At 35.9% G+C, this 26,763-nt stretch overlaps 1 protein-coding gene and 1 long non-coding RNA gene across 3 annotated transcripts in view; one reads left to right on the top strand and one right to left on the bottom strand.

Moving 5' to 3' along the window:
* The window catches only part of LOC125778454 (uncharacterized), a 123,200-nt gene that overhangs the window by 2,038 nt on the left and 94,399 nt on the right, over positions 1–26,763 (top strand). The window lies entirely within an intron of this gene.
* LOC105233290 (trithorax group protein osa) overlaps positions 1,251–26,763 on the bottom strand; it is a 34,449-nt gene continuing 8,936 nt past the window's right edge. The window contains exons 2-4 of one of the 2 annotated variants that reach the window (XM_011215329.4): positions 3,865–5,031; positions 3,091–3,801; positions 1,251–2,919 (exon numbers count right to left, since the gene is read on the bottom strand). In XM_011215329.4, coding sequence (XP_011213631.2) covers positions 1,774–2,919; positions 3,091–3,801; positions 3,865–5,031 — 3,024 coding nt within the window. In that variant the 3' untranslated portion in view covers positions 1,251–1,773. Of the gene's footprint in view, positions 3,802–3,864; positions 5,032–26,763 lie in introns of both variants that reach the window. The other variant, XM_011215328.4, reaches the window with a different exon arrangement.

Here is a 26,763-nt window from a genome sequence, read left to right on the forward strand (position 1 = left end):
TTCACATTTTAATTAAATATGAATACCTTTCGTCTCGGAATTAATACCGCTAGTTAAAATAGCAGTTGATCAAAAAAGTAAAGGAGATAATTTACAGCTTTCAAATGTAATGGTACTCTTTGTAAATTTAAGAGCAGGTGAAAAAGAGTGAAAAGTCTGAATTAGTGTTTTTAAGCTAAAAAAAAAGAAATTTTTTGCGAATTTATTTTTTAAATATGGATTGAGTGATTTTATTTGAACCTTTTGTACATTATTGAGCATACTTTTGTCAATCTAGGGTAATTTTAGTATATAAAATGTTGTTCAAGTACCTTATCACTCAGATATTACCTGCGATCCTAGTCAGGCTAACTTTAAATTTTAACCGACAATCATTGCACGTCTTTTCGAACTCTAAAAGTCTGTACGAAGTTAAAAAAGCTTGAGCGAGAAAATTTCGATCTTTTCAAATAATGATAGATTACAACCTACTGGCGTCACCGGTGAGCCAAATGGACATAAGTAACGACGCTCATTGACGGCTTGAGACAGACGCTGGAACACATTCTATGTTTATGTTCAGCCTGCTCTAGAATCTGAACGATTCTAAATATCTGAAAGCTTCGCATTTCAAGGAACTATATAAAGTATCAAAATTCGATTTGAAGCCGCTCTTAAAATTTGCTAAAAGCGATGACGTCCTGTTTGACGAATATTTTAACTCAAATTAAATTGAACTTCGATCCGGAATTACTAAGGATCGGTAGGTCGATGTACATACATATATCGTAGCAGCCGGACAGTATGACTAAACCTACTGCAACTCATCATAAGTGGACAGGATTCAGCTTTTAATGATAAACGATATTCATACTATAGCATGATACTTAGTAGTAGTACTTAAGTGAATTATGAATGGGGAAGGCCCATTACTTTCATATCTCAAAGTTCAACTTACTTTTCCTGGTTATACTTGATTTGTATTTCCCTAATTTGATGTCGATCTCTTAAGAAAAGCCCCGCCATCTGAAAATACTTCATCTTCCTTAATGTGACTTTAAACTCATTAAAGAATTTTAGATACCAGACTACATTTGTCGGAACGTTTTTGCTTTCTCCATCGCTTTGAACTCGCTAAAAATTGTGGTGATTTATTATTTTAATAAGGATTTCGTTACTTTGTTCTGTGTTCTGCCACTCGCTTAGAAGCAAAGACAACATATTTCAGTGCTCTTTGATTCTATAGTTCTTGAGTAAATAAAATAATCCCATTTAATTTTTTGTGTAATTTTTATTTTAAATAAATTATCGCAATTATTTATACAAATGTAATTTTACATGGTTTTAATTAATAAACATTATGTTTTAAACATTTAATGAAAAGATGCTCACTCCACTTTGCCGAGTGTCCTTATACACAATGAAGGCAAAAAATGTAAATATTGCTTGTTTACATTTTTGCAGGACAAAGGCAAAGCCATGTACAATAAGATATGGCAACTTTAATGGAAAATGATAGTGAATGTTTGTTATAATTAATAAATGTAAATGTAATTGAGCTTAAACACTAATGGCAACCTTGATGAGGTTGAGCGAAAATTATATTTATTTGATTTTTTGTGATTTGTGATTTCGTTATCGTTAAAATAAATTAGTTTCGTGATGATAACTAGCTTCGGTCATATGTATTATCACCTCGGCGCCACAGCCATCACATAACGGACAGCGCATGCGCCATAGCAGTGACTTGCATTTCTAAAAATACCACATCTACCGTTATTTAAATCTAGGTCGCTAATGCTTCGCTTCATCGTCATCGATTTCGGCCGCTACAATCGGCTTAATTTCCTGCACTGTCGCCACTTCTTCGCCATCAGCGTTTACTTGCACCTCAACTTTGTCAGATTCGGCCACTTCGGGCTCGTGTTCATCGTCGGGCGTAGCATCTTCCTGTATGTCTGTGTCGGAACGGCTTTGTGCGCCATGACCGTAGATATCATTATTTTGATTCGTGATCACCTGTACGGTGTGCTGATGTTGCACACCCTTTTGTTGGGGTTGCTCAATGGCGGTTAATATCGATTGTAGTAAGCCTTCCGAGAGTATCTCTTCGTGGTTAGCGGACTGTTCGGTTTGTACCGATTTTGCGCCATTACCGGCAATGTCCAGTTGGAAGGTGGGTTCATACTGAGAGTGTGCCGCGCCACTAACTTGTTCGGGCGACAACTGTATGGATTGAGATTTCTGCGCAGAAATCACGTTAAGACCATCGAGACCGGGCAGTTCTTGAGGATTAGTGCCATCTGGCAGCGCCGCTACAGAGGACTTCTGTGAAGCATAGCCGTCATAGTCATGATCTAGGTGATTACCGCCTGATGGTAGTCCGTAGCTGTCGGCTGGTTCTTGCTCAACGAACTGTGTGTGTGTCTCAGCCACAGGTATGCTTTGCGAGATGGCGTTGTAGGCGTTGGCTGAGGTGCTCGAAACTGAGTTTGAGGCGGAGTATTGTTGCGAGTGCTGCTGTTGGAACTGTTGTTGCTGTTGTTGCTGATACTGGTTTTGTTGTTGATACTGATTCTGTTGTTGCAATTGATAGCCTGCACTGACTAGGTTCGGTCCTTGACCACAATCATGCACCTGCGTGAAGCGCGGTTCCTGTTGCAGTGGCAAGGCTTGCGCGTGTATGAATTGCTCATTGTGCTGCGAGGAAGAGTATGAGTTTTCGAAGCTGGAGCTCGAGGATGCGCTACTTTGCTGCTGGAAGGTTACCGGACCAGTTTGTTGTGTTGGTGGCAGATATTGTTGAGATGGTGGTGGTGGAGGTTGTGGGAAGGGGCGACCATGTTGTGGTGGTGGTGGTGGTGGGGGTAGATACTGCTGTTGCGGTGGTGGTGGTGGCAAAGGTGGACCATATTGGTTTTGTGCGTTGCCACGATGCTCCTGTAATGGGGGTAAAATTTGAAATTGGGGTTGTGGAGGAGGTGGAGACAATGGTGGAAATTCTTGGAATGAACCATGCTGTTGGAATTGTTGTTGTTGTATTTGTTGTTGTTGATGTTGGAAGTTTTGTGTGTTTTGTTGATGATTGTGGTGTTCGTGTTGCTGATTTACCTGTGTGAAGACCTGAGGCGGTTGTACTTGTGGCAACTGCTGCTCAATAACGCCAATGGGCACATTGATTTGCGCTGGCGGTGGTGGAGGTGGACCGTATTCCGCACCAATCCCGTTGTCGGCGATTTCATTTGCCGCCGGTGGTATGTAAGTGGGCGACTGAGTTGGTGGTTTAACACCGAATTGATCTAAATGTTGCACGGCAGCACCAATTGACTCTAGCAGACCTTGAGGGACTGGTGGCCGGAACGATACCGGACGACTAGGTTGCGAAGCACCTTGCGTAGGAACGTTAAGAACATTGCCGGATTGCGAGCCATAATGTAAACCAGCTTGAGAGGAAGAGGAGGAGGATGCAGACGAGGACTGGTGATTTTCCACGAATAGCGCGGCGCTGGAGGGTGGTGGTGGAGGTGGTCCGTAATTGCCGCTTGGTGGCAATGGTGGTGGTGGTGGTCCGTAATTGCCACTTGGTGGAGGCAATTGAGATGGTGGTGGTCCATAATTGCCACTTGGTGGTGGAAGGTAGTTACCACTCGGTGGTGGGCCGTAACTATCCACTGGTGGTGGCGGCGGCGGTGGTCCATAATTACCGCTGGGTGGAACTAATCCGCCATCAATGTTATTGTGTTTGTGTGCATGGATCGAGCCGGGCGCATAAGAGTCTGCCGGTGGTTTGCTATACGAATCATCGCCACCGCCAAGAGCAACCTATAGAAATAAACAATCACTATATCGCTTCTTGTATATTTATCTTAATGTTCTGGCACTCACCTGTAAAACATCAGTTTCGATCGAGTTAATATTTTGTTGCTTGAAATCACCCGCTGGTCCCGTGGGTGGCAATTGCGGCCCATGGTTTGCCCCATCGAAGCCACCGGATTGTAATGCAACCGCAACAAGTTGTGCATCGCTCAAACCGGCAATAATGCTACCACCACTGCCCGTTGCACCACCATGACTGCCGCCGGATATACTTGCACCACCGCTGTACTGTGTGCCGAAGCTACCTTGTGCGACGTGACTATAACCAGATTGAGTCTCAATGTTGTTGCCCTCTACATAGGAGCCTACAGGTGCTGGTATCGGTTTCCAACCGTCGCAAGCTGTGTGAAATGGTGCTTGTGAGCCGCTTACACTGTGCGTATGTCCTGAGGCATCTATTTGGATTTGTACTTGTTTTACTGGTCCGCCGCCATTACCGTGATGATGACCACCGGAGGAGCCACCATTACCACCGCCACTCGCTAGTATAATCGTTGTTTCTGGCACTTTGTTGAAGTTGGCAGGCGCTGGACCGGGGCCGGTAAGTCCTAAAGCTAATGGCGGTGGACCATATGAAGGCTTAGGTGGGCCGTACACAGGTTTGGGTGGCAAATTGAGCGGACCTGATGGTGGTGGACCATAAGAACTGGCTGGCGAATGTTCAGGTTTGAACAGCGGCGCGGGTAATGGCGAAGGCAGCGACTGTGGTGGTGGTCCATAGCTGGGACGAGGTGGTGGGCCATATTGTGGTGATGGCTTCGGTGGTGGTGGTCCGTATTGTGGCGCAGGACGTGGTGGTGGGCCATACTGTGCCTGTGGTGGTCCATAATTAGGCGCGGGCTTATGTTGAATATGTGGTGGACCATAGAATGGCTTTGGCACACCGAAATGCGATTTGATTTGTTCGTTGAAACCACTGTTAAAGCTACTACCGCTGCTGCTACTACTACTTGAAGAGAAGCTGCCACCATTGCCGCCGCTAATGAATTTGGGTGGTCCATACTTTAGTGCTGGTGGGCCATATTCACGGAAGGGTATCTGCTGTGGTACGCCATACTCACGATGTGGCTGTCGTTGTGGTGGTGGTGGGCCATATTTTGGCCGCGGCTTCACAACAACGGCATCACTGAAACTGGCCGCCAGCAGGAGTGTTACTGCTGTTATCCGCAAAATCATCTGCAAGAAAGGAGTAAAACGATGTTTTTGTTAGTTTATCCAAGTTTTAAAGTAAAGAAAATTATTTTAGGATATTTATCATCAGAGACTAAGATGTTTTGGGATTGTACTCTCCCATTCTTTTTTTAACGTTTTTAGGTGATCATTTTTGTCGAACTTAGTTTAAATGCACTCTTCTAGAGGTTTTGTTATACAAGTATAAACACTTCGTCTAGTTTAATCTTAACAGAAAAGTCGTAGGTGAAGAAAATTTGCTCTCACCGTGTATTCAGATTTAAGTGTTAAACATTCCTTGCTCCCTGACATTAGTGGTGATTTTGACTCAGCAAACTTTTTGTCACTATATCTATGCTTCTTTTAATGCAAAAAGTACTACCTAAAAGACTAAGCGGCATTTGAAAAGATCCTTCTTGTTTATCATTTAAGTTTAAGCTAGCAGTAAAGATACTCCCGTCCTTTTTTACAATGAAAAATTGCCTAATTTATCTCTTTAGAACAAATATAAGTATTATTTATAGGTTCAAAGGTTCCTTAGAAAGTTCTTTCTGAAAAAAAAATATGGTTTATTCAAGCTAATTAAACCTAAGCCATCAAAATGCCACCCTTTCTCTATATCATCCCTCAGTGTGAAATGCTAAGCTGGAATTCGTATAGAAGTAGGTGAGATCATCACTACCCGATCCGAAAGTCGAGGCCCTAGTACTTGAGATTGTCATAAATCACGTTATCGAGATCATGTTTCAAGGGAAGTTTTCGTGGATAAAGGAAACTTTCTTCTTATGAAGTATTCCGAAACCTCCTCCGTAAAGAGAGTGGTTCTTCCTATACAAAATCCATATATATATGTATATATACTTTTTTCTGCTCGTAATTTTGCTCCAAAGATGTTTTAAAATTAATCTCAATCTATCTTCATTATTCTGGCTAGGATTTAGGTAGGCCGCCCCCTTAAACTTTAATTTTGAGTGAATATAAAAATATTGTATTTTTTTTTATATTTCATAACATAATTCTATAATCTCAAAACTGCTAACTTCTAATTAATAACATTTTCGCTCAACTCAACCATACAGTTATTACCCACGCAGTTGAGTGAGCAGCTGCGCTAGACTGCCTGCCTCTCAGCCATGTTCAACCAAATTGAGTTGGGTAATGATATCGCAGATTAATTACAATCAAATTAATTTCAGTAGACAATTTCATTGAAATTTCGACAGTCACAAACACACACACGTAGCAAATCATCAAAACTATTTATGCATGTATGTGAGCATGGAGGTTGTCCCAATGCATTTCATAGCACATAAAGTTTGCGCATTTGCGTTTTATCTATCGCGCATTGCAAAACCAAAAACAAAAACAAAAAATTGTGTAGTGGCATCGCACTTTCACCCAACGCTCTATGTTGGCATGTTGCACGCTATTTAGGTATTGTGCCACAATGCTGCTGGTGGTCCGTTAGCTGGTGCCCACATAACTAGATGTATAGCCCCCAGACGGGGTCATGACGCATCAAACTGAATTTGAAATGGAATTTAATTATGAAACTGAAATTAGTGGAAAACAAAAAATACGAAAACAACAACAAAAATCATTGAATTTTATTACCAAAATCAGTGTTCGGTTCGAAATGTGTTTCGCGCTTTACGTCCGACAAATTTTGTTCAGCGATGAGGCTCATTTCTGGTTGAATGGCTACGTAAATAAGCAAAATTGCCGCATTTGGGGTGAAGAGCAACCAGAAGCCGTTCAAGAACTGCCCATGCATCCCGAAAAATGCACTGTTTGGTGTGGTTTGTACGCTGGTGGAATCATTGGACCGTATTTTTTCAAAGATGCTGTTGGACGCAACGTTACGGTGAATGGCGATCGCTATCGTTCGATGCTAACAAACTTTTTGTTGCCAAAAATGGAAGAACTGAACTTGGTTGACATGTGGTTTCAACAAGATGGCGCTACATGCCACACAGCTCGCGATTCTATGGCCATTTTGAGGGAAAACTTCGGACAACAATTCATCTCAAGAAATGGACCCGTAAGTTGGCCACCAAGATCATGCGATTTAACGCCTTTAGACTATTTTTTGTGGGGCTACGTCAAGTCTAAAGTCTACAGAAATAAGCCAGCAACTATTCCAGCTTTGGAAGACAACATTTCCGAAGAAATTCGGGCTATTCCGGCCGAAATGCTCGAAAAAGTTGCCCAAAATTGGACTTTCCGAATGGACCACCTAAGACGCAGCCGCGGTCAACATTTAAATGAAATTAACTTCAAAAAGTAAATGTCATGAACCAATCTAACGTTTCAAATAAAGAACCGATGATTTTGCAAATTTTATGCGTTTTTTTTTTTAAAAAAGTTATCAAGCTCTTAAAAAATCACCCTTTAGATGTATAGCCCCCAGACGGGGTCATGACGCATCAAACTGAATTTGAAATGGAATTTAATTATGAAACTGAAATTAGTGGAAAACAAAAAAAAAACGAAAACAACAACAAAAATGATAGCAAAATACGAAATACAGGTGCTTATGTGCAGAATTAGTTGACTGTGGGTTGGCCTGGCGGCCGCGCATACTTAGTAGGCGTGTATGTAGGCATATGTATATATGCACGAGTATATGTGGATTAGGGTGGGTCAGAAGAAAAACTTTTTCTTAACAAATGTTGGCCAAAATATCAGACAAAGCTTGAGCTCTTGATATTTATATTAATGGGAGGCGTGTGTCTGATGGCCCATATAATTAACACATAATAAATTTGTATGTATGTATGTTTTGTGCATTCTAAAAAAAATTTATACAATGAAATTTTTTTTTCTTTTTAATGATTTACAAAAAGGATCTGATATGATTTTTTGCTAAATTGACTCGTTCAAAACTTTTTCGAGCTTAAAGTTTAGCCTTAAATCGTAAAATATAGTTCTTAAAAAATTATATATTTTTTTCCAAAACAATTTTTCAAAATCAATTTTTTTTTGCAATTTCGGTCGATATTTTTGCAGTATCAAAGGAAAAAATAATAGTTTTTTTAGGTTCACCCTAATGTGTGGTTATGTGTGTATATTTTTTGGTAATCTGGGTATATCGGGTAATTTCGGACGATATTTTGCGGGATTTAATGAAAAATATAATAAAAAAATTTACCCACACTAATGTGTATATTTGTGTATGTGTTCAATTGCGTCGAAATACCGCACAGCCGCACAGCGTCATGTCAAAGGGACGATGGTAGCTAACAAACTAATGTGGCGCGCGGCTAACTGAGCAATCAGTAGGACCCAGCAAAAAATTTAGCTGTTTTTGTTGTTGTTGTCGGCATGATAGTAGGTCGATTGGTCACATTGACTTTGTGCATCGCTGCCAATATGCGGACGCGCACATTTCAAATTGAAAATTTTGCACACAAACGCACACACACCCACAAATACACACATACACTCGCCGACTCTCCCAAGCACTTGTGTATTTATGCCTGCATATCGATTCACCAACGCATTAAACTTGTTTCGCTGAATTTTCGGGACCGCCCGTGTCGTTTGTCAAACGACAGACCATTTTCCGTTTGCCTGTCATTCGCTTTGTGGCACTTTTTATTTATTGTCAACCACACATTTTGCGGCTGGCTTTTGGCATTTAATGCGGCGACTGTCGCTGGCGGTTGGCTCGCTGTTGTGGCCCATTGATTTTATTAAATTTTCAACAGCTTTCTGTGCTGCCGTTCTTGTTGTTACTGATTGTTGTTGTCGGTGATATGCCAGTTTGCCGTGACAACTATTGGCGCGCAACCGCTTTGCACTTGCACATACATACATATGTATATGGTGAAGCACGCAAAAAGCCCTACTGCCATGGTTACATTCGCGAGCCGCCACTGAGGCTCTGGTTTTATGTGATCGCGTGCGTGTGGGTATTTATGCCGCACCTGTGTGCCGACTTGTGTTGCCGCCCATCAGCGCTGGTTGCTGCCAACGTATTTGACAGGTGCCGCGCGTTGTCTCATGTTTATTTATAAATGCATATGAGCCCGTGTTTATTTCCCACAACTGCCATACATGTGATTAGTCCATAAACCTAAATATTCATGTGTGTGTGTATTTTATGTTTTAATTACTAAATTTTCAAGAAAAACGGAGCCACTATCAGCACCATAAATACATATATGTATATTTATTTATTGGCATATGCCTTAACTTGGTTAAATTTAAATATTTAAATATTTCTAATTAGTTTAAAATATTTTATTTTTAATGTAGTTGAGCTAGTATATCCGTCGACATTATTGCCGCTAAAAAAAATTTCGATACAATTTGAGAAGCACACCTAATGTGAAATTTGAAAATAATCATATTTTTTCATAACGGGTGATTTTTTTGAGGTTAGGATTTTCATGCATTAGTATTTGACAGATCACGTGGGATTTCAGACATGGTGTCAAAGAGAAAGATGCTCAGTATGCTTTGACATTTCATCATGAATAGACTTACTAACGAGCAACGCTTGCAAATCATTGAATTTTATTACCAAAATCAGTGTTCGGTTCGAAATGTGTTTCGCGCGCGTGTTTTGTTCAGCGATGAGGCTCATTTCTGGTTGAATGGCTACGTAAATAAGCAAAATTGCCGCATTTGGGGTGAAGAGCAACCAGAAGCCGTTCAAGAACTGCCCATGCATCCCGAAAAATGCACTGTTTGGTGTGGTTTGTACGCTGGTGGAATCATTGGACCGTATTTTTTCAAAGAAGCTGTTGGACGCAACGTTACGGTGAATGGCGATCGCTATCGTTCGATGCTAACAAACTTTTTGTTGCCAAAAATGGAAGAACTGAACTTGGTTGACATGTGGTTTCAACAAGATGGCGCTACATGCCACACAGCTCGCGATTCTATGGCCATTTTGAGGGAAAACTTCGGACAACAATTCATCTCAAGAAATGGACCCGTAAGTTGGCCACCAAGATCATGCGATTTAACGCCTTTAGACTATTTTTTGTGGGGCTACGTCAAGTCTAAAGTCTACAGAAATAAGCCAGCAACTATTCCAGCTTTGGAAGACAACATTTCCGAAGAAATTCGGGCTATTCCGGCCGAAATGCTCGAAAAAGTTGCCCAAAATTGGACTTTCCGAATGGACCACCTAAGACGCAGCCGCGGTCAACATTTAAATGAAATTATCTTCAAAAAGTAAATGTCATGAACCAATCTAACGTTTCAAATAAAGAACCGATGAGATTTTGCAAATTTTATGCGTTTTTTTTTTTAAAAAAGTTATCAAGCTCTTAAAAAATCACCCTATATTTTGTTAGCTTAGCCTCTAAAGAAAACATACTAGGTTAGGTTAGGTTAATCTGATAGGTCAATAAGCCACGTATAGACGAGTCTTTTGCGATACCAGATGGAGTTCACTTGCTAAGTCCAAAAGGAGTAGTCATCACTCTGCGGCCTCACTGTCGATATCTCCTCCGGTGTATCATACTGTGAGAACCTCATGCGCTTATAGCGTAGTCTTGCTAGTGCGGGACAGGTGCATAAGAGATGATCCATTGTGTCCCTGGTACCCTGCACTAATCATGTGTCACCACCAGACAGTGAACAGTCAGTAGGTTTCCCAACATGCTCCTATAGTTTCTTCTATCGAGTGCCAATAGACATACTAAAATTTTTGATTTTGATTGATTTTTCATTTTTTTTTTTTTGAGTTACAAACTTCTAAAGTGCATCCGCTCAGCTTAATCAGAGTATCGTTAGACACATTTTTCGATTATGCTCGAGCGATTATTTAGAGGCAAATATTCTGACTATTATTGTTTCGCATGTTCTGCATATATGTAGTTCTTCATATAATGTCTTGCTTGTCCCTTGTAAGGACAATATCTTCAGGAGAGCTTTCTTCGACCGTAAGTCATTGACGGACCATGTTCGTTATTTTAGCTTTTATCAACAGAGAAGGTTAGAACCACAGCAGCAGTGAAGCACCTTTCCTTTTTAGCACCTTTAGAGATGGCATATAACTCAAAGTTTTTTTACTTTTTTTCAAAAAATTTATTTCAGTAAAGTTTTTGACAATTTCTTCTCGTTACTTTTCTTAGAGTGCGTTTGACAAACCCTATAGATCGTGAAGTCATACAAGAAATATCATATTATTACTGTTATAAGTTTATGATACAGGGTCTCCCAACCTTATGTTCTATCATCCTTGCTTAAAAGCGAACAAGAATTATGTTAAATAAGAGGACTGCAATATATTTAATATGGACCTATTTAACTAAATGTTTAGTTTGTAGACACGGTCCAAAACAGGCAATACATTTTATGAAAAAACTAAAATAGATTATGCTGAGATCGCATTTCTTTTATATTTTTAACATTTTCACCACAGTTGTCAAACACGCATTTTTTAAGGATTCTAAAACAACTTTGATAAAAAGAAAAAATACAGAATCTTCCTAAAAACAGCGGCTAGGTTTTTACGACAGTTACAAAGGCTGAGCTGAGGTACTCTGTGGGTTGAAAAAACATATTTATAATAGACACTTGTAGTCAGAATCGATAACAGTGTCAATCAATTTCAGTGTTTTAGAGTATTTTTGCCTGTCCCTTCAACAGCATTCCTTTAACATATTATTTAATATTATTTATTATTTAATATTTGTGAATTTTGTGTTTCGATAACAATAATATGCCGTGTTGGTGGTCAATTTGCCATTATTCTATAGCAGATTTCATCATAATTGGCTTCGAAATTGAATGAGTCATAGAAAATGGTATTCAGCGGATTAACCGTCTGAGAAACCGCGGTCAACATTTGAAAGAGATAATCTTAAAAAAATAAATTTCAAAGAATATTCTTTCGAATGGTAATAAGCATTTCCCATTAAATGTGAAGTTTCTTTAAAAAATAGTTAGAAACCTCGAAGTAGATCACACTATGACTAAAAATAGGTGGGCATAGTTAGTTTGGAGGATGGACTCAAACATATAGTACATTAGGGTGTTTTTTTTTTTGAACAATTAATTTTTTTCAGTCCCGTCACGAAATTTCCTTGGAAATATCCTAAAAAAAATTCCCTGAAAATTTTAGTCCTTAATATTAACATTAAGAACTGGACCAAGGCCTGTAAAAATTTTCCATAGAAAATACACTACAATCGTGAGTTTTTATCTTTAAATTCCTACAGATCAGAGGTATTTTATGGCATCGCTTTAACTTTAGACGCATATTTCTCAGAATTGTTCACTCTACAAAAGTGCCCAGTGCAACAAAGTCGTGACTCACACCGGCGAGGTAGTACGGGGCTCTAAATCCGATTTTTCCAAGAATTTCACATTTTTTTGTATATATCTCGTAAATGACAGGAGCTATAGAAAAAATGTTCAGGGCAAATTTGTAGGAAATTTTATTTGCTATAAAAAAGTTTTGAGGTCAAAATCGCCATCCTTAAGTGAAAGGAAAGGGTAGAATACGTATATATTTTTAATTTTTTGGTTTTTTCGAACTTCGAAAGCAAATATAATATTTCGATTTTTAAAGCCAACTTCGAAAATCGAAGAAATTGCATTTTTACTCGGGACTCAATCTCTCTATAGAAATTGGTTCGGTCCAATACCCTGCCGAGTGACGTACATATTTATATGTGCAGATATGATAACAATTATATTTTTTCTTTATTTTCGAATGCAATATTCTGAAATCAATAACTGATGTGATATATGTTAACAATATTAAAGTCATTAATAAATAAATATTTTAAAGTTACTGTTATAAAAATAATTCCATGAAATTCGTTCAACTTCTTTAAGTTTAAATCACATTCATATTTTTTCCGTAAAATATGTCATAATATAAATGTGAAAAAATCACTGGAAAAAAATAATTAAAAATGTTAGAATAAAGGAGTAAAAATCATTGAAAAAATTTCCAAAGTTGTAAAAAATTGAAAAATTAATTTTCTTTGAGAAATTATTTCAATTTCTTTCAAGTGTTAATCAGAAAGCAACACTTTTTATGAATTTATGGTTTTTATTTGGTATTCAGATTCTACATATACATATATGTATAGTATAAATTTGAGCTGTTTGAGTGAATGTTCGTATGTATATTATAAATATATATACATATGTATGTAGTTATACAACTCCATTCAAGTTTATTATATACCACATAATTTATCTCTTCGCCCTTCACGCTAACACTTCTTGCAGATATAGCATTAACACTGGCAATGCATTTGCCTTGACTTTCCACATGGTTAGTATTACTTCGTGACTAGAAGAGCAGTAACTGCAACAACAACAACAAAAGCAATCAGAAGCAGCAACAGCTGGAACAGTAATACAACACAACCATAACATTTAGACAGCAGAGCAACAGTCAGTCGTTATTTCGTGTATTAACAACTATAAAAACAACAACAACAACAATGTGACAGAAATTCCTGCAAATGTTACTGCATCTGCATTTTATGTCACTTTGTGGGTGCCACTCATTTTCGTGGCACATTTTATGGCGCATTTACATTTTTATCATCGCTGCTTTATTGTTGCTTTCGAACAGCTTTGCATACAAGCCAACCAACACACACACACATGCGCACACATTTGTACAAGCATTCATAAAAATAGCAAATTCGTCGTCGTCCGTCGTGTTTGTTGTTTTTATGGTGAAAGTTTGTGTACTTCGATTATGACGTAGCCTTCATTGACTTTGACAGTCACGTCGCGCTGCCGCCATTGTTCAGCGTGACGTGCACGCTGGCGCTGGTGGCTGTGCCGCCTAATGAACATACTTTATTTGAGTTACTGCTGTTTACATGCGATGAGAGTTGCGCCCGCGCGCAAATATTCGCAAATGAAAAATATCTATTTAACGGCTTTTGTCCGAGCGATGCAGCGCGCAGGCGTCCCACACCTTTCGCTGCGCTGCCAATCACTTTCATTTCAATGCGTGCGGTTTTGGTGTTATTGTTGCTGTTGCATACGCAATCGTGCTTGTTTGATATTTTATATTTAGCGTCTTTATAGAAATTGCTCTGCCTCCCTATCCTTCACACCGCTGCTTCGATTCCGCTTCGAATTTCGTAAAATTAACTGTAGTTACTCGATTTGCACAATTGGTCGCTGCTGAATGCCTCAAATTTGTTGCCTCCGCCACAACAGCCGCAGCCGCAGCATTACTTGGCGACAATCTTAATGAGCGGTAATTGCTGCCTTTATGCCCGGCTTAGGCCCTGGTTGTGTATAGCTGTGTCTGCGCTGTGTCCAATTTTATGTTTGCTTCATGCTTCCGCTTTATTGCCGTTCTTTGATTTATTTCTTCTTCTTTTTGTATGGCGGATCGCCAATTGCTCTGACGTGATGTAATATTTGTTGAATATTTTTTTTTTTATTGTTAGCTAATTTTGCAAAATTACATTTTCTGCTGTGACTGATTAGAGTTTCTTTGGGTTGTTATGGCAGTTAATAGTTCTTGAAGCAAATTCTTTTCATATTAACTCGCAAATGGCATTGATACAATGATTTTTATGCGAACTGATGAGACTTATTACATTTATTTCTAGGTAGAAGCAATTAGAGTAGGAACTAGTGATCATAAGACTGAATAATTTAAATTCGTTATGCTCAATTACTAAAACTCTACAGTTTTAGAATAAGCAAGACTTATAAATCAACTTGAATCAATTAATAAATAAGACATAATCTATTCCTCTGTCTCTGTGCATATAATACATATATACATACATATTATTTATAAAATATCTTAAGTCGATTTGATTAAGCACATGTATTTTTAGATAATCAAAACCCCTTAAATGAGACTGGATGCTTTGTTTCATCTAAGAGCATCCTTTTGAGCTTTGAGTTGTCAATTGTGAGAAAGCAGTTAGAAGAAATACATATATCTAGACTTTCTGAAACTCCAAATCCATATCTTTGCTTAAGTAGACTTAATACTGCGCATCCACTACATCAAGGCAAGGTATTGATATAGCCAAGCCAACCTAGCTTAACGGGGTTGTGAAAATGAAATATTTTCACATTACAAAGTCGGCACTTAAAGATTCTAGAAACGTTTCGATAGTTTTTTCTATCTTTGTTTGATATTAAAGCCTTCAAACCAAATATAATAAGCAATACGACTTTTTAAGTCCTTGAAACACTTCATAATCCCTTTTGGGATGGCCTTCAGCTCTTTCCTCGAATTTTGTTTTCGATCGACGGAAAACGGGTTCCATTGTGATGATTGTTGAGTTGTTTGCCTGTCAAACTCAAAACCCACGTCTTATCGGCAGTTATAATGTTCGCAATGAATATGGGATCGGATTTCGCACGATCAAGCCAAAGCCCAAAGAGACCTGTTTACGGTACTCTTTTTGAAAATAAATCAACATTATAGGGACGAGTGGAGCAAGAACGCGTTTCATACCCAAAATATCCACCAAAATCAGTCGAACGGACTGGCGAGAGAAGTCAAGTTCAATCTAACACTTGCAGATGATTTTCAAGCATTATATCTTTCACTTTTTTAATATATATATTCATCAGTTGCAGGAACGCACTACCGAAGCGAAATGAGGCTTGGAATCATTAACTGCTACTAAAATAGCAATTTATAATTGAAAAATTTAATTAATTTAACTACTGCTTTTAAAAAATCTAAATTGACTTTCTTTCTGAAATCAAAACTATTATGATACCATCTCAAAGCAATACATCAACATACTTTACATTTTTTTTCTCCAAATTGTTTGCTGAACCCGCCTAATTAATCCACTACACACGTAAATTAGCAAAAAAAAATAATTTCCCCTCCAGCGAACCGGGTTACTTATCGTATTTTACGCCTCACATTGCTATCCTCAACGGAGCGCGTAATTGCCGATCGCAGAAAAGCGTTAAAGCGTATTAAATGAAGACACTTGTTGAAATAAAGCCGCCTAGTTGTACACTTATGGCGGCAACAGCTTACATGCTGAGCATGTGCGCATGCCCAGTTACATTAAAAGAAACTGGGGGCCAATACAAAGCCGCAACACGTATGACAGCTGGAGCTCAAGGGGCATGACAAACATTTAAACTCCAAGCATTTATCTACTTATGTGTGAACTGGAGTACGCGCTGTGGAATGTGCGGTTAATTAAACGGTACTTATTCGCACGATCGACACCAAAGGTGGAAGCATGCGTGTTCGTCTGTGCGATATTAAGTTGTTTGATAAGTTGGCGCATGCGTGTTGTTATACTTAAAAGGTAAATTGAATGTGGTGCAGTAAATTAATTAATGTACTTGTAAAGTCGTGTTGTGAATCCGCTTATTTGGGGGTATTTTTAGGTACTGTGTTAATCTGAGTAGCATTATATGTAGGTAATTTATTTGTATGAGGCGTAAAGAATTGACTCAATTAGATTGAGTGCAGGCTCAAGACTTCAGGTTTGTTTATGAGTATGCTCAGGCCGGTAATTTTTCAATTGATTTGTTGGTTTCTGGTTGTAATGCTTTCTAAAAGCCTTTCTTTGCCAAAGGCTTCATGGCTGTGACAAGACTATGCCATCAGAAGGTTACGCCTATTTAGTAAGTTGTTAATCGAAATTTCAGAAAATCAATAATATTCGTGTTAAATCAATTTTTATATTTTTTATTATTATTGTGAGACTTAAATATCAATTTACCCCTCAAGCATCCACAGCATACTCATAGGTTAATTTTTTGTGACTCCACTAACCTCTTACTTCACTTGCAATAAAAAAATAATCGATTTTTCTTACACATACCTATTTAGTCGCATCTTAAAACTAAATATTAGCCAACGCATCAACACTTCTATTGATCCATTCGTCAAGACGGCACTCAGTCATTAATTGAGTAAACCGAAAAACTTTCACTCTCTTTGCAAGTGGCAAATAAAAAATGCAAATAAAAAACGCCATAGAAATTATTTTCATTTCTTATTAGCTATTTGCTATTTATGTTGTTTACATGTTCGCCTTTGTTGTTTTGTTATTGAATTGTTTTGCATAGTTTGTTTGTTGTGCTCGTTGGCTCATCATTTTCTTACACAATTGCTATGTTGCTTTGGCGCCTTTAATGTTTTTTTTTTATTTATTTTTTTTTTTTTTGTTTTTTACTAAAAAATTTCAAATAACTGCGGTGCGTAGAGTTTTTCAGACTCTTTGGTGTTTCTGGTATTGCGAAAATATGTTTACTATAGCAATTAGCTTCAATTTGCATTCGTGTGAATAAGCACTAAGGTTTACTAATGTTTTAAACTAAAAACAACTTCTTTTTTAACTTTAAATTTTAAAATATTGCTTGTATATAACTATTTTTGAATTTTCATTCTTTTGAGAAGTTTTTTACTTTTAACTATACAATAAAAAATTATAAGATATCAGTCATGAAATGCAAAATAGTGTAAATACACAAAAGCTATTTATGCTAAATAATGGCCTTAATTAGGTCAAAAAATATTTTTAAAAAATTTAATATTTGTTTAAAATTAGTTAAAAAACTTAACCTTCAAAGGTTATGAATCGAAAAATTAACGAGTTTTTGAATAACTTGGCTGTGTAATTGACACTAAATCTTGTGATTTTCTGTCTATCATTCTGGAAACTATGATTATTTTAAATAATTGCTGTTATTTGAATATTTTTATGCACGTTATGTTTCAAACGTGTAATCGTGTAATCTGCAGTTACTTTTCTCCGAGCATTTTATATTTGATTTTTTTTTAAATTTTAAACTTTTGAAAATTGCCCAAGGAATAGTTGTTACTTTTGTGAGAAATAGGTTTTCAATGCTTCTCCCTACCCACTTCTTCATTCTTGCAGTTCCTTTATGGTGTATGGACCAACCGCAATGAAAGGTTCGGGTCCAGCCAGTTCATCGCCGGCTATACCTGTGACCCGGTACCCAAATAAGGTACACTTGGTTACGATCTGATAGACTATTCAATCGTTCCTTACACTCGTGCACCAATAGCGATTTGATCTCGTACGCAAAGATCGCTTTGAGTGCCGCTTGTGTATCCCTTAGTATAGCTGCCCAAGAATTAGTTGATATTGGTATGAAAATAAGATATTTTTTCTTCCCAAATTTGTCTATAAATTCTATTAATTTTTTTTTTATAATTTCTGGAACTTAATCAGGAATTTTAACTTATTTAATCGTTATTTGATAATATTTACTATATAAGCTTTTTTTTAAATTCATATAAATATTTTCAATCCTTTTTTACCTGTATTTCAAAACTATTTTCTTTTTGTCGTTTCATGTCTTCGATTGCAATTTTATGATAACATGTGTGGGTTTTGGAATTAACTTGAAAAGGTAAGCTTTTAAATATTTCTGACCAAAAGATATAGACATATCAGTATAGATATATGTATATAGATTATGAAGTCACTCTCATTGGAAAACCAATCCGGGTTCCTTAAAACTCCATTTTTTTAAATTTATGATTTTCTTCATTTTCATTGATTTGGATTTCCTATTATTGTTACAGAAAAATTGATTTTATCTCCGCACTGTCCTATGCCATCAGCTTATTTTAGTTTTGCCTTAAATAAACATTGTACCACGAAATTAAAAAAAAAAATTAAGCAATTTTTTTCTTTTATTCTACTCGAAAAAGTTTTTTCCGTATCGCTTCTTTAATTCTCTTTAATTGCCTTAAAAGTTTTGTGTTAATTATTTTTGCCAATACTTTTTATACTCTAACGCCTGCTGGACCTTTCTCAACCCTCATCAAACCCTTATCAATCGCTTCAATTAATTAACGGTTTGCTTTACGACTACAAACTGTCGCCAAGTGACTTTTCTGCATTAACTGAACATACTTTATTTTATGAAAATAATCAAAATAGAAATAAAAAATTGACTTAAACATGAATTTCTTCCAACACGTGGCAGAAAGAACCCTGTTTATTGTAGATGAATTCAATTCAAATGATATTGAAGGCATAAAATAAACTTTTTGGAAGCATATGCCTAAGTGGCACACAAAATATTGGTGAATATTATTTGCTGGTTAGCATGACAGCTAATAAATGAATGTTATATTTATTTATAATATATTTTCTTACGGATTTTTTCCTCTTTTCCATAGATATATACTTTATATTTATTTTTACATATCTTTATATTTATATATTTAAATTTTTATTTTTTTCTACATTTATATGACTCTTATAGCATGTCTATTTTGAGTAAAAATTTCTGTTAAATTTGCCTTTTGTATTCAACATACACACACATAGACCCTACATACGTACGTGTTAGCCAATTAAAGTCGTTGATTTGCATCAAAGCCACAAAAACCTAAATTTAGAACACTCTTCGGTTGACTTTCCTTCACGTCAATGGCTTGCAAATAAAACATATCAATCACATAATGGCCTTGTCTTCAGTATAGCATTTAATTGCTGAGAATTTAAAAGAAAGTTGCAATTTTGCGTGCGAAATTTAGTTTTCGAAAACAATTAGAAGGCCAATTGGCAGCCGTAAATTTACAAAAGCGAGTTGCTAATTTAATTTGGAAAGATAAATTGGGATAAATATTTACCTTGTGGCTCATATTAGAAATAAATTTAATTATACTAATATATACTAATTTAATTAATTAAGGCGAAAAGTGCAAATTACAAATACTGAGAAAAAAAATGTTTATTTAATTAATTTTATATTCTAACATTTTCTAAAATTTTGCATTTAATTAACTTTTTACCAATATATTTGTAACAATTAGTAAGCAAAAGTCATTTTCGCAAGTCAAATTTTTGTCTTGCAGAAGCTTGTTTTCACTTTTAGTGTTGGCATACTATCGTTAACACCATCGGTAATTTCACTAGCACTGAGTATGTTTCTTCTCCTCAAAAAAACTTTCTTTTGACTAACGGCAGCATCGATAGTGTGTGTAGCAATGTATAATCTACAAGTCGGGAACCACTCCCGATAATTTTTTACTCTCAGTCCTATGATTTTTTGTTTTAAGTGAAGACTGCTTTCTTTGAAATAAGTTTAGTCTAAATTTAGTTAAATTTAGTTTAGTTTAGTTAAATTTTTTTTCATAATAATCCAATGCTTAAGCGTTTGAAATGGAAAAAGTGAAAAACATCGTAGTAGAATGGAATGCCGGTAGTAATAAAATAAAAAAAAAATGAAGTAAAAAAAACACGTTGAATCCTTAAGTAGGGCTTTATATTGAATATTTTGGATAACATTACACTATATATTTTTGACACATCTGACAACTGACATTTCAACGAGGATTTTTAGAAAGCATTTATTTTGAGTTGAGTATTTTCGATTGAAAATTGGCACTTTTTTCAGCTATTAAGTCAACATAAAGTAAAAAATAATTATAAAATAAATATAAAAGAAATTACAATGTTTCTTCTTCTTCTTCTTCTAATTTGGCGTAGCCACCGCTTACGCGATTATAGCCGGGTTAACAACAATAATATAAGTTTACCTCAAATTTTGTGGAAAAAAAAAAAACCAAAAAAATTTTCATTTCATCATCATTTCAGTTTTGAAGTTATGTGAAAACGTGTCGCCACAAAAGTTTTAGATCTTTCTATTATTAACAACTTTTTTTCCCTAGGACTTTTCTAGAAATCAAGAAAATCTGTTCTAACTTCAAAAAATTTTATCAAATCCATCCTCATTTTCTTCCCGGTCTCAGTTTGTTCAGATTTTTCTTTCATTTTTGTTATTTGATCTTCCTTTTCCAATGGGTTTTACCTTCTCTGAGTTTATTTGCTTTCAAAAATTATCGATTCTGGTGTAATTCTGTCTAAATGTCATTTCTTTGTAATTTTGTTATTTCAGTTTGTTTTTGTTTATTTTTAACATTAGTCTATCTGTGTGTTTTCCTATTTAAACATTTAGGTTTTTGATAATTAAATAGTACGGTCTTAAAACTGGCAGATAAAAGCAATATACATTACAATCTCATGATTGTAGTATACCATTTCATTTGATGTGTGGTTTGAATCTCATCAATTCGGTTGTTAAGGATCATTTTGTAATTTTGTTTACGGAAAGTTGAGCGTCGAAATTCGGTTAGAAATAATTGTGAAAATATTAATAATAATTTTTATTTGAAAATTTTCGGCAAAGTGGGAATAGTTTTGATATTTTTTATGTTAAGCTTTGTTCTGTGGAGTGTTGTAGTTGAGAGAGGGTTTTAATCATAGCTACAACGAATATTTGGTCGCATATTTTTTATAGAATGTGTCGAAATTAATTATTTATTATAAAAAATGCATGCTCATAAAATTATAAAATATTTTTCACGCTTCAAAATTCAAATTTTCACTCATTTTAATTCAGCCGAGACACACACCATATATCAGGCGGTTTAAGTATTTGCTAATTTGTATATTTTTATACTATATACCAAACAAAAAAGCATAAATGCGGTCAATTTTATTTGGGCTACAACTGATATTTTTATTTTGAATTTAAATTTGTGTTATTTTTCTTAAAGTGCAAACAAGTCACTTTAAATAAAATGAGTACTACTCAATTGAAAGCGCCTATGCAGCCATAATAAAGATATAAAACGCAATATATGTAGAATATAAAGATATAACAAACTTCTGCTTAATAAGAAAACAAAGTCAAATCAGAGAGATATGTTAATTTAAAATTTCATTGTGCCTCAGAGAAGTCAGAAGTTGCCTTTACTGCCTCATATACATATGTACACACAGTGTGGGTGAAAATACCTACATTACAGCCTCTTACATGCTTTACATACCCATATGCATATCCAATTGTGTAAACTTTCAAACATATTTATCTGCACACAACTTTGTATACCGAAAGTAAAAGTTACTCTGCGCCATGCGCATATTTTCTACAAACACACACACACGTACTCGCACACACAAATATTCAGAAAAAAGTTATTTGCTTGCCTGCCATCAGCTCTCGGCTGCATGCTCCCACCACTAACGAGCATCTTCACTTCCAGATATTGAATATAAATCTTAACTTATTTTCTTTGAGATTTTTTTTTTCACTGTAAACTCGGTATCGGCCTTTTGTGAATTTATTTCTTTTACAATACTTTTTCTGCGTTTTCTTTTGGCTGGTCGGCTGTTTACAAACATATACATATGCATGTGTGTGTGTTTTCGAAACTTTTTCATGTGTTTATCTTTTGCTTTCTTCCCTGCTTCGCAGCACCTGCTGCTCATCAAATATTTCACTAATTGTTTTCCGGCGAAATACGAAGCATTTTTTTCTCACATTTAGCGTGTGACATAAGCTGTACTTATTTCTCAAGTGTCCATAGCGGAATCTTGAGCTTTCGGCTCCACTTGCACTTCAACGCTTTTCCCCATTATCTTACGCTGTGCAGCCGTGTCAATATCATCTTTGGTGTCTTATGTAATATTATTGCTATTATTACATTGTTGTTGTTGTTGTTATTGTCCGTTGTGTTGGTCAGTTCAAGCCATTGTCGGTAGTACCGCCACATTTTGTGGCAACCGAAACCGGTACAAGTAAGTGAAATGTCTTACTTACTGCATGCAATAAACACATGACAACAACAAAAATAACAAAGCAACAACAAACACCTGACAGCATGTGACTGCATTATGTTTATTTTTATTTGCAGGCACTGTATGGCAGACGATAGTCGCATAGGCATTTATGCATTTGCCATGCAATTTTCATGCATTTCACGTTCATGGTTCATGGACAAGCGAGTGAAGTGCGCGTGTGTGTGTTTGTGAAAAGTAGGAAGTATTGTATAGTTTAAGGAATTTACAGGGCGTGAAATGTGTTGTACCATTACTTTTGCCTGGAGGTGCAAATAAATTTTTGTTTTTTTTTTCGGCTTAATTTTTGACTATGCAGGTTCAAGTGCTTATTGACAATTAAAATTAATTTATTTTGGTGTATGGCATATTAATATTTTTTCACAATCATTTTTCATGAAATAGCAGCCCTAAACAGGGTGTATTACTTTGCGTTGAAGTTTATAACACCTAGGCACCGGAGACTCCATAAAGTATATATACAAAAGAGCAACGTGATAAGCTACGTCGATTAAGCTTTGTCCGCTGTTTCTTTATATGTATATATGAGCTATGAGCTAAAATGAATGCATATGTTCTTGTCTGCAAAGAAGCTGCTCATTTATGGGACGATATCAGACATAAGGTACATATAGCTGCCATACAAACTTACCGATCGGACTCATGTGTTTGTAAGGACAGTTTTTTCATTTCACGAGATATCTTCAAGAAGTTTGTCATGCCTTAATGCGCAAGGCAATGATGTAATATCCAAAAAAATGGATTAAGTCGGCCCACTATTGCAGATAGCTGTCATAAAACTGACCGATCAAAATAAAGTTTTTTTAAGAATCTCTTGTTTAGTGAAGGGTTTTGTAGATTCGTTGCAAACGTAGGTATTTTTTCTTGTTTGAAGTAATTTAAGTAAGGCCAGCAAGGAATTGAAATTTCCCTTCGTATATCTAGTGATAAAACCAAAAACTTTTGATTTCGATAATACATACCGAATTATATTCGATTAGTTGGACGCAAAATGATAAACTCTTAATTTTTCCTTTATACTTGATGATCTTAATAATTTAATTCTATTTTCTTATTGCCTTCTTGCCTTTTGCTGATTTTAAAGCTTTTGTCGAGCTTTCTAAAGCATTTAATTTGTATATGTAAATATACATATCGCTCATTTGCTGCAAGACCGGCATAATTCAAAAAACGTGATTTTTGAGTTAATGCTGCAGAATTGTTCATTATATCATACTTCATGTTGAGTGAAAAATTCATATGAATTCCTCTTATATGCTCCGCTTGAGAAGAGGTGTAAGGTTGGAGTCACCGTGTAAGGTTGTAGTCAGTTGAAAACTTTAAACGCGTTTTTTGGCGAATCGATTTTTTTGACTTATGCCGGTCTTGCAGCAAATGAGCGATATATTTTTTTTATTATTTGCAAAGCTATTTGGAAATGACTGAGAACTTTTTTTTTTACAGAATTCTCAGATAGTTAGATATTGTATATCCTCACCTAAAATGCAAAATAATGTCACATCACTTTTCATAAGTTTGCAGGCGAAGGAAAAAATTATAATAGAGACCACTTCTATTGAAACAATATTCGAGTTTTGGTTATAAAATGGTTATATATTGGTTATTATAACTGACAGCGTTTTCCAATTTTTTGATGATGCGTTGTTTTGCATTTTAGGTGATGATATATAACTAAAGGGTGATTTTTTAAGAGCTTGATAACTTTTTTAAAAAAAAAACGCATAAAATTTGCAAAAATCTCATCGGTTCTTTATTTGAAACGTTAGATTGGTTCATGACATTTACTTTTTGAAGATAATTTCATTTAAATGTTGACCGCGGCTGCGTCTTAGGTGGTCCATTCGGAAAGTCCAATTTTGGGCAACTTTTTCGAGCATTTCGGCCGGAATAGCCCGAATTTCTTCGGAAATGTTGTCTTCCAAAGCTGGAATAGTTGCTGGCTTATTTCTGTAGACTTTAGACTTGACGTAGCCCCACAAAAAATAGTCTAAAGGCGTTAAATCGCATGATCTTGGTGGCCAACTTACGGGTCCATTTCTTGAGATGAATTGTTGTCCGAAGTTTTCCCTCAAAATGGCCATAGAATCGCGAGCTGTGTGGCATGTAGCGCCATCTTGTTGAAACCACATGTCAACCAAGTTCAGTTCTTCCATTTTTGGCAACAAAAAGTTTGTTAGCATCGAACGATAGCGATCGCCATTCACCGTAACGTTGCGTCCAACAGCATCTTTGAAAAAATACGGTCCAATGATTCCACCAGCGTACAAACCACACCAAACAGTGCATTTTTCGGGATGCATGGGCAGTTCTTGAACGGCTTCTGGTTGCTCTTCACCCCAAATGCGGCAATTTTGCTTATTTACGTAGCCATTCAACCAGAAATGAGCCTCATCGCTGAACAAAATTTGTCAGCGAAACACATTTCGAACCGAACACTGATTTTGGTAATAAAATTCAATGATTTGCAAGCGTTGCTCGTTAGTAAGTCTATTCATGATGAAATGTCAAAGCATACTGAGCATCTTTCTCTTTGACACCATGTCTGAAATCCCACGTGATCTGTCAAATACTAATGCATGAAAATCCTAACCTCAAAAAAATCACCCGTTACATTCCTAGCCTAGGTTGCCATAGTCGTGTACGGCTTCCATTTTTTGTAAACAGTTCATAAAAAAGGCGGGTAATTTTAGTACAAAGTGCTACTAAAGATCCCATAAATACCGAGAACTGCAGAATGAAGTTTTTCCTCTCTACCTTATAACACATTCACGCAAAGTTATGCCTTATACTTGTATAAGTATGTACAATATTTTTAGAGCAGTACGGATAGCCGAATTCCACTACAGATCATCTTCTATAATGGAAAGTTAAAAATTGCGTTTATTATAATAATTTGGGAACAACAGAAAGTAGTGGCGTACGAGGATATCAAATGTTTCTATATTTTAAGGACATGTTTAAATTAAGCAGCACCAAAACTAAATAGTTTTTGTTTTTATTGTTTGAATGATTTAATTCTAAATTCATTTATTTAATACAAAATATTTCATAGAAATGTTAGTTATTTAGCAATAGAATTGTTAGAAAAATTTAGTAAGTAGCACCAAAAAAGTCTGTCTTTTCATCAAAAAGAATAGAACAAAATATGTAAAAGATTAAAAAGCAAGCTCATCTAATTGTATACATTTTGTTGTTGCTTTCACCAACAGATGCTTCAATAGAATCCAACACAAAAGCGGCAAACAAAAACGAGTGGAAGATTATATGTAAGCATACGTAGATATATATTAATGTAGGTCATAGTAGATAATTTAAAATTCGTAAACATAATTAGCGCTGTTAATTAGGCATTTTGTGCGCGGCTGATTGCTGTAAAAGAGAATTGACATGAAAATAAGCAACAGCGAAAATATGATTCAACAACGTAACCAAAGCTACATCGTAAAAAGGCTTAAGGCTATGAAAAGGTCTATAGTGTACTACAATGAACTTTAAAACGAAACAAAATGCGTAGGAAGTGAAGCTGTAAAAGCACACTTTGAAATGTAAATTTTTGTTGGAAATGGATTAGAAAGATATTAACGCACTTCAAACCTGTGGTAAGGCAATGCGGCTGATGTAAATTATACATATTTAGAATTAATATAGCTTTAGAGCTTTAAGGGTACATCCACTTGTGAATTAAAGGAAATCAATTTTTTGTTTTGCACATATATCGAACTTATGTATTTATATTTGAGAAAATTTGATAGTTATATGAAAAGTATTATCGGAGATATGAGTCTATTTGTAAGAGTATAATAATTTGGTGTAATTCGCCCTCAAAACTTTAAACCTTTTTTCGGAGCGCTGTTTTCGGAGTCAGTGAGGAAAAGCTTTCCGGAATAGCTACAGATAGATTTGAATATTTCACAGGACTTTCACTGATATATTTAGTAGATAACGATGAACTGTGATTTTTTGATAATATTGTGATTTTCTAAGCTATTTTGAGTAAACGTTCTTTCACAAAACTGTTATATATTCTTAATTAGCCGCCAAATTGTCAAAATTAAGAATTTTGACAAGTCTTTCGATCATCATCTGCACTCATATATAAAATTAATAATTTTTTTGATCTTTGGCTTTGAGATAATAATTCTAGGTAGAAATCTTCCTCACC

The sequence above is a fragment of the Bactrocera dorsalis genome, chromosome 4 (genome assembly GCF_023373825.1).
Source record: "Bactrocera dorsalis isolate Fly_Bdor chromosome 4, ASM2337382v1, whole genome shotgun sequence".
Taxonomy (NCBI): domain Eukaryota; kingdom Metazoa; phylum Arthropoda; class Insecta; order Diptera; family Tephritidae; genus Bactrocera; species Bactrocera dorsalis.